A 9,791-nucleotide genomic window follows, 5' to 3' on the forward strand; every position below is an offset into this window, starting at 1 on the left:
CATAAGTACTCTACTTTTGGATCGCCCAAAAGAACATTTAGACCATTTAGCATATAATGAATATTTCTTTAAAGATTCTAGTACAATGGATAGGTAGAATACAATGGGTTTCCAAATTAGGGTTATATACCAAGATATCTTCAAGGAAAACTAAGACAAACTTCCTCAAATACTCTTTGATATGATCCGTAGAGGGCAACAATCTTACAAAGATCCAACTCAACTTGAAGAGGAACCAATGACATAATTGCGAGTAAATATGATCAACAAAACCATGCATTTACTTGTTCAAGCTACGGTTGCCAAGAATTTGAAGTTTACAAGCCAAACATCATGTTTCATGTTGGGCGTGGAAGAGGAACTAAGATTAATGCACTTACTTCAAGCTAAGTTAGAAGAAGTAAAGCTTGGAGTATAGACGGAGAGCGGCGCGCGTACGAAAAATAGGTCAAGCACACATGAGTGTAAAATTTCAACTCATAGCCAAATCAACCAAGCAGCTCATACGAGAGAATACAAAGTGCGCACACACAATACAAAAAATTGAAAGCAGTTTAATTTTTCCTTTTTTTTTAGAACTCTAATTGTTTTATATTTTCTTGATGTTTTATGTCTTAATTATGGTTTTACGAGTTCCCTATATATGGGGCTCATTCTTTTCATTGTAGAACAACACATTATTGAGAGATTAATTACAAAAGCGAGGTTTCTTTCTCTTATTTTTCATTGAACTTAATTTCGATCTTATCAAAGATTTTATCTTTGTGACCTTCAACAAATTCATAAGGGTGTTCTTTCATAACTTTGGATCCTTGATTCAATAAATTATTCGGTCAAGCTTCAAATCGGGGTTTTAGCTTTCTTAGATTGTGATTCAATCTTTTGTGGGTACATGAGTTACTATTGCTACATTGGTTCACATCACTGTTTAAAAATCTCATTCATCAAACATTGAAAGGTGGCTAGTGCATTGGAAATTCCAAAGAGCATCACCTTAAATTCATATGGGCCATGGTGAGTTTTGAAAGCTGTTTTGTGTATGTGTGTCTCTGCTACTCTGATTTGGTAATATTCATCCATCATATCAATCTTAGAGAACTAATTTGATCCGTGAAGTTCATCAATCGATTTATCAATCAAGGGCACGGGTGTATTTATGTTGAATGGTGATACTATTTAGTTATTGTAATCCACACAAAATCTCCAAGTTCCATCTTTCTTCTTCACTAGCAACATAGGTGAGGCATATGGACTATTGCTTTGCTGAATAATTCCAGTCTCCAACATTGCTTTCACCATCCTTTCCATTTTAGTTTTCTATATATAAGGACATCTATAGGATCTTATTTTAAAGGGTTGTGCTCCTTCTTTCAAAGAAATCCTATGGTCATTAAATATGGGAGATGGCATCCCTTTGGGTTCAATGAATATTTCGGAAATTTGCTTAATAATAATCTATACAGCAATAGGGATTTTGTCCTTTTCTTCATCCTTCATTTCCTGTATTTGAGCTATAATGCCATAGGGCTTCTTGTGTACCCATTGGTTCAATTGGCTTTCTTCCATCATAAAAAATTCTTCATTCAACTGTACACTCTTTATTTTTACCTTCATCCACTGATCTGAGAATTTGATGTTGCCTTGTTTGAAATCAAATACCACTGGATTGATCTAACCTAGCCAATCTATCCCCAGCACTATGTCATTCCTACCCAATCTTAATATCTCAACTAGAATTGACATTCCATCCCATGCATAGTCCAGGTGAGTAGGTTGCACATTGCAGTGCTATTCAACTTATCCCTACTGGCCACAATTACAATGACGGATTGAGTTGGTTCTACTTTACATCTTAACTCAGTGAAGATATGAGTGCTTCCACTATCAATGAGGATTGACACCCTTTTTCTCTTCACTTGTCCAAGGATTATGATGGTTTTGCTCTTTAAACTTCCAAATAAAGCATTGATGGAAAATTCCATGATCTCACCCTCATCCCCCTTTTCATTATTTTTCTGGATTTTTTTCTTCCCCAGCACCCACCTCATCATTTTAATCAACAAGCATAAAATTTAGCATTCTTTTCTAAGAAACATATCCTCGGATGTATTTCTCATCGCATCTAAAACATAACCCCAAGCTTTTTTTGGTTTGTACGTCAAATGGAGTAATAGTTTTGAACTTCAATGGATGGGTTTGTATCTTTTGGCTTGGTTCATTATTATTGTTGGGTGTATACTTCGAAGCAAAGTCAGTGGGTTTTTGGGAGATGTTGGGCCATCCTGGTTGGTATGAAGATTTCTTTTAGATTTTTGATGATTTGTTCAAAATTATTATGGTATTCTCCTATAGATGGGTTACTTCAAAAGCTTGGGAAATGGAGTTAGGTTTGATGATTTTAACCATAGATTTGATTTCTTCTTTCAATCCACTACTGAACACTGATATGTAATATGATTCAGATGAGTCGTAGGGATAGCATAACCTGTGATGTGATGTCCTCAAAGAATTTCTGATATTCTCTTTTGCTTGATTTTACTAAATACTTCTATATTTCCTCCACTATAGTTTCAGGAAATCTCCTATAAACCTCAGTGGCAAATAGGGTCCAATCCCTATTCGGGTGGCTATTATTAAAGCCATGGAACGACATATCTATTTTCCTTTTTTAAATCCATATCAACAATACTAATCCTTACTTCGTCGGGAACTTGGTAAATTTGAAAATATTTTCGTGCTTTCCTTAGCCACTCTCTAGGTCCTTCTACATTAAAATAAGGAAATTCAATCTTAGGTAGCTTATTCCCCATATTATTTCACCCTTTTCAGCGGTACTTCCCATTGTTATTCCTGTTGGAAATAAAAAAAAAATTATGGAATGAAAGGCTAGAGAGAAAAATTCAGAGAATTCTTAAAAGGATTTGTATTCTATGGTTTGGCTCATAAAATGTCTCAAGCACAAGACTTTTTATAGGTACAAAGGATCCCAAATACATTGTATAAACTTAAGAGACTAATTAATGATTTTTCCTATGTACTATGAATAATACGAGACAAAGAACCATTTGGATACATGATTTAGATAAATGCATGAATATTAAGTAAACTAACTCATGTATCAAATTTAATTTTCTCCATCATTCATGAATCAAGTTTAATTTCCAACACCCCTTCTTAAACTTGATTCCCTCTTGATAACTCCAATCCAAGTACGCAATCTTGCAAAATCATCATTCTTCAATGGTTTGGTGAAAATGTCTGCTACTTGATCATTGGTCTTCACATAAGCAAGCTCAACTTCTTTGTTCTCAATGCACTTTCTAATGAAGTGAAATCTCGTATCTATATGCTTGCTTCGATCATGGAACATAGGATTTTTACCCAAAGCAATAGCTGACTTATTATCAACATAAATTGGTGTAGCTTCGTTTTGAGGCATATGAAGCATCTCCAATAATTTCTGTAGCCAAATGGCATGACAAACACACGATGCAGCGGAAACATATTCAGCTTCACAAGTAGAAAGGGTCACAATGGGCTGCTTCTATGAACACCAAGTGAAAGCGGTGTTACCCATGAAAAACAAAAATCCAATGGTGCTTTTTCGATCATTAATATCACTAGCCCAATTACTATCACTATAACCATGAAGCTTAAAATTTGTAGGAGAAGAATAAGCTAAGCCATAATCAAGGGTACCTTTAATTTAGCGAAGTATCCTTTTAGCAATCTCCAAGTGAGTTAAAGTTGGTGCCTCCATATAATGGCTAACAAGACCAACACCATAAAGAATATCGGGTCTTGTACAAGTCAAATATCTCAAGCTTCCAACAAGTTGTCTATAGAGAGATGGATCCACTTTCGTGCTCTCGTCATATTTTGGCATCTTTGTTCCACACCCAATGGGAGTACTCACCGGATTGCAATTTTGCATTTTGAATCTTTCAAGAACTTTCTTTACATAAACTTCTTGAAAAATAAAAATGTTATCTCCATTTTGTTTTACCTCAATTCCGAGGTAGTATGACATAAGCCCAATATCAGTCATCTTAAATTCTTGAGTCATCATTCTCTTAAATTCATCAAACATGTCTTCATTGTTGCCAGTGAAGATCAAGTCATCAATGTACAAGCACACAATCACAGAACCTCCAAATGCATCCTTTTTAATGTAAAGAGCAAACTCATATGGACATTTGATGAATCCATGATCTTGAAAATACTTGTCAATCCGGCTATACCATGCTCTAGGCGCTTGCTTCAAGCTATATAGCGTCTTCTTCAACTTGAAAACTTTATCTTCATGTTCGTTGACAACATAACCCAATGGTTGTTGAACGTACACTTCTTCTTCAAGGTATCCATTCAAGAAAGCAGACTTGATGTCCATTTGATAAATTTTCCACTTATTTTGAACTGCCAAGGAAATGATTAATCGAATGGTTTCCAAGTGAGCAACGGGGGCAAAGACCTCTTCATAGTCAATGCCATGATTTTGGCTATAGCCTTTGGCAACAAGTCTTGCCTTGTATTTCTCCACTTCTCCTCGAGTATTTTTCTTTACTTTGTATATTCATTTCACGCCAATTGCTTTTTGCCATTCAAGAAGAGAGGCTAGCTCCCATGTATTGTTCTTTTTTATTGCTCGGATCTCCTCATCCATTACATGCCTCCATTTCTTGTCTTCCATTGCCTCTTCAAAGTTCAATGGCTAGGTGTCAGCTAAGAGACAAAACAAAGATGGATTATCAACAATTTTAGTTTCTTCATAAATTTCTACAAGATTTCTAATACGACTCGATCCTTCGGAGGGACTATCATGAGGAGATTGAGGAGTAGGAGCAGGAGAATGAGAATGAGGTGGCGTAGAGTGGCATCTTCACTTACGTTTTGGCTAGAGTCTCCTTCTTGGAAAGGAAAAATCACGTATTCTTCATTTTTCAGAACATTTCAATCCCACGAACTTCCTTCGTCAAATTTCGCATCTCTACTAATAACAATCTTTCCATTGCAAGGATTGTAAAACTTGTAACCTTTAGAGTTTGCATCATAACCGACAAAAACAAACTTCTCACTTTTCTCATCAAGTTTTAATCTCCTCTCATTTGGCACATGAATATAGGCAATACTACCAAAAACACATAAATGAGAAACACTAGGTTTCTTACCACTCCAAGCTTTTTGTGGAGTCATGTCTTGAACACTCCTTGACGGAGAAAGATTATATAAATACACGGCACATGCAACAGCCTCGGCCCAAAACTCCTTCTCCACACTCTTGCTCTTAAGCAGACTACGAACCATGTTGAGGATGGTTCTATTCTTCCGCTCCACAACACCATTTTGTTGCGGTGATCATGGAACTATAAGGAAATGTCGAATTCCATTGGTATCACAAAAATTGTTAAACTCCTTGGAAGTGAATTCTCCACCTCGATCCGTCATTAATGCTTTTATTGAGTTGTCACTCTCATTTTCAACAAAGGCTTTAAATTTTTTGAATGCTCCAAAAACTTCATCTTTCGTCTTCAAAAAATAAACCTAGGTCTTGCGAGAAAAATCATCAATAAATAGTAAGAAATAATTTGCTTTACCATGAGAGAATGGTTTGATTGGCCCGCACACATCCGCATGAACAAGTTGGAGTGGCTTTGTTGCTTTTGAGGTGGATTCCTTTGGAAAGCTTCTTCTACTTTGCTTGCCAACGAGGCATCCTTCACAAAGTTGATTGGGATGATTAATTTTTGGCAACCCATTCACCATTTCTTCATTCATCAAGGTCTTCAAGCCACCAAAATTCAAATGACCAAATCTTAAGTGCCAAAGCTAAGAATTGTCTTCAACACAAGCTTTTAGACACCTTAGATGGTCAACATTAACATTGAGTAGAAGACATTGAGTAGAAACATTCTATTTTTCTCCATTGGCACCTTTGCAATCAGTTTATGAGAAACATCTCTCAAAGTAAGGCAACGATTCTTCAAGTGAATGTCATAGCCATTCTCAAGCAATTGTCCCAAACTCAAAATATTAGACTTCAAAGTAGGTACATAATAAACTTGAGAAATCAAAAGATGACTTCCATTTTTAGCACGAACAAGAACATTACCTTTGCCTTTTATTGGAACTTTAGTTTCATCTCCAAAAATAATGTTGCCTTTTACCGACTTATTTATTGTTGAGAATAACTCCTTGTTGCCACTCATGTGATTGGCGGCACCAGTGTTAAGGTACCACGATTGTTTATCCTTTTTTTCTTTGGTTGCCAATAGCAACAACAATTCTTCATCTTCCTTTGCTTCAACATAATTTACTCTCTCTTCATTATTGGTGGTGTCACTCCTACATTCGGAAGCATAGTGTCCATATTTATGAGAATTGTAACATTGAACATTCCACTTGTCATATCTTCTTCCACCACCTCTCTTGGAGCTATAGTTCCAACACCCTCGTCCTCTCAATTGATTGCTTGATCCTTCATTATTCAAATTTTGTTTTCCATCATTTCTTTCATTACCACGACCATAATTTCCTCCGTGACCATGACCACGACCACGACCACGACCTCAACCATGAATTTGACCTCTTCCTTGAGATCGTCCTTGCTCCTTTTGTTGACCTCCCAAGGAGACATTCGTTTGAAGAACTTGAGCCACCGATTCTCCTTTCTTCTTCAATCTTTCTTCATATGCTTGCAAGGACCCCATGAGTTGATCAAGGGTCATGGTATCCAAGTCATTAGACTCTTCAATGGCACTACTAACAAGCTCAAGTTTTAAGTCAAGTGATCTAAGAATTTTCTCAATGACACGACTTTCTTCAATGTTCTCCCCGTACCGCTTCTATGATTGACAATGGAGGACACTCTAGTGAAATAGTCAAAGACAGATTCAGACTCTTTTATGTGCAAAGATTCGAACTCCCCATGAAGGATTTGAAGGTGAACCTTCTTCACTTTTTCAATTCCCTTGAAATTGTTCTCAAGAATCTCCCAAGCTTCCTTAGCTTTTTTTGAGGATGCAACTTTCTCGAACATGGCTTCATCTAAGCCCATGTGAATAATAGAGAGAGCATGTTGATGTAACTTGCAGTACCTTTGCAAGCCATTCCTTTGAGCTTGACTTAAAGCTCATTCACATTCTGGTTCATCATAGCCTTTCTCTACAACTTTCCATGCCTCTTGTGAGTCGAGCAACGCCTTCATGCGTATGCTCCAATGTCCATAATTTTCCTTTGTTAGTTTGGGAACAACAAAAGGAAATGAACTATTCATCTTTGAAATGGCTCTGATACCACTTTATTGGGGAAAAAAAGAATTATAGGATGAAAGGTTAGAGAGAAAAATTTAGAGAATTCTTAAAAGGATTTGTATTCTATGGCTTGGCTCATAAAATGTCTCAAGCACAAGGTCTTTTATAGGTACAAAAGATCCCAAATACATTATATGAACTTAAGAGACTAATTAATGACTTTTCCTATATACTATGAATAATAGGATACAAAGAACTATTTGGATACATGATTTACATAAATGCATGAATATTAAGTAAACTAATTCATGTATGAAATTTAATTTTTTCCATCATTCATGAATCAAGTTTAATTTCCAACAATTCCTACCCTTGGCGTTAGGAGTCCTTCACTAGAAGAAATAGGCATGGATGATCCTATTTTCTGTTTAGGCTTTTCCTTTTGCCACTTATTTGTGCTATCATGGATACTAAAGATTCATACTTGGAATTCATTTCTCCCATCAATTCTTCCATTCGATCCTGTTTGTTGTACAGGTTTTTAAGTATTTGATATGATGAATCAAACTTATTGCCTAACATCTTGAAAGCTTCTCCCAAATCTTCCACTTCCCTGTCTAGCTTTTTCAATTGTTCCTCCACTGCCTTAGTCCTCATGTTCATGTTTAGGATCTACTACTCTGATACCACTTGTAATGATTGAGCTGAACCTTAGCCAAAATCACCACAATAAACTCACAAGATATAGATAATGAGCTGGAATTTAACAACTCAAGCTTTCAACTATATTGATTAAACCAAAAGTGATTACAATAAAGAAGAAAAAATAAGGGAGATTACTAGAGAATTGGGAAATAAGAAAGTGGTACAAAATTCTGACAATTTTCCACACGTTTCCCTTCTTCCTCCATTTGGTTAAGTAAAAGAAGCTTGTTTGCTGGTTAAACAAGTTCACGTGATTATAATTTAGACTTAAGTAAAATGGCATCATATAGGAATTTGATTGGACGATTTGTTAAAACCATTGGCTCATGTTCTTCTTCTTTCCCCATTTAAGCTCTGCCTTTGCTTCCATTTTTTGCTGATTGTTACAAATTGAAGCCCTACATGGACATTATTGCTTCATAAAAATACAAGAAAAGGAAAATGTATATAAATCAGATTATTTTCATTGAGCCAAACACAAATTCAGTCCAACTGCATTAGACTCACCATTGAAATTATACACTATTAAATAGTAATTTTCAGATAGATTTTACATATAGAATATACGTTAACTAAAAAAAACAATTAGAAATTAAAGACTAATCACACGGCACGTGGAAGAAGATAATTAGAAATCAAAGACTAAACAAAAAAAGAATAATTAATTTAAAAACACAGCATGTGGAAGAACAAATTCGAGGCTTGGATTCGTGTATTGAAAAGGAAAGAAAATTATTTACCTATAGTTGTACAGGCTGCAATTGGGACTGGGTCAAGAGTGTATGTGTTATACTCTAGGTCCAATTAACTTTAGACATAAATATTTTTAATATATAATTGATGCAATTTTATGGTAGATCTATTATTTAATTAATATTCAATTAAATTAAATAATAAAGTACGTAGAGACAATGAGTTGTGATTGTGAGGAACAAATATATAGGACTATATTTTAAATCATCCATGGTTGTAAGTAATAACGAGATAAGGATATCATTATTACGGATAGATCATCATGTGTAGCTTTTTTAATTGTAAAGTAAGTAACTGATCTCACGAGCTAAATTAGTGACATTAAAATAAACACATGGATGTTTTGTTATAGAGCAAAACATTGGAGACCCGTTGGGAAATTCTGCATGTATAACTTTCTGAGTGTTAATGGTTAATCTCTAGCGTTCGAAAATAGAATTGGTCCTTCGACTTGAAGTCATCATAGTACCTTATATGAGAACAGTCATATTTTGGTGATGTTGGATGTTGTTCTATTAAGGGCCACTAATACGACATCGTTCGTGTATGTCAAGAATCATATGAAGGTTGTGAATGATCAATGGAGGATTCGTCACTCTTAGATAGTAAAAGATTATGATCCACATTTCTTTCAGTTAAGTTGATAACGAAATCCTTGACTAATATGTATTCATGTGTAAAAAATGAGTTTTCAACTTATATTAACTTAATAGTAGAATGAAAGATATGATCGATAATGGAGATTGACATACTTCTATATCTCGTAATTGATCGGATCATATTGACGAAAAATTTATAGTTTCACTATGAACGAACAAGTTTGGCTTTGTTACACTACGCGACATTTCTTGTAACATGTATTATCCTGACACATTGCTAGATAGCAATATGGGACGACATATGTAAATTAACAATAAATTAAAAAGAGGTATTTTAATTTATCAATTTTGATTAGATTAGAATAATAATTCACGTCGTTAAGTATTGTGATTGGGAACCTAATGGATCACCCACAAAAGGAGAATTAGAAGAATGAGATTTACCTTTTAATTAATTAAAAGGTATCGGATAATTAATTAATTG

The 9,791-nt window shown here is 35.0% G+C and overlaps 1 protein-coding gene across 1 annotated transcript; it reads right to left on the minus strand.

The window, feature by feature from the left end:
- Positions 1 to 5,861: 5,861 nt before the first annotated feature.
- On the minus strand, positions 5,862 to 7,204 carry LOC111404759. Its single transcript, XM_023033523.1, has 4 exons — positions 7,138 to 7,204; positions 6,947 to 7,044; positions 6,584 to 6,842; positions 5,862 to 6,475 (listed from the first exon to the last, which is right to left on the minus strand). The coding sequence occupies exons 1-4, from the start codon at positions 7,202 to 7,204 to the stop codon at positions 5,862 to 5,864; spliced, it is 1,038 nt and encodes a 345-aa protein (XP_022889291.1).
- Positions 7,205 to 9,791: the final 2,587 nt, after the last annotated feature.

Source organism: Olea europaea, chromosome 1 (assembly GCF_002742605.1).
Source record: "Olea europaea var. sylvestris chromosome 1, O_europaea_v1, whole genome shotgun sequence".
NCBI lineage: Eukaryota > Viridiplantae > Streptophyta > Magnoliopsida > Lamiales > Oleaceae > Olea > Olea europaea.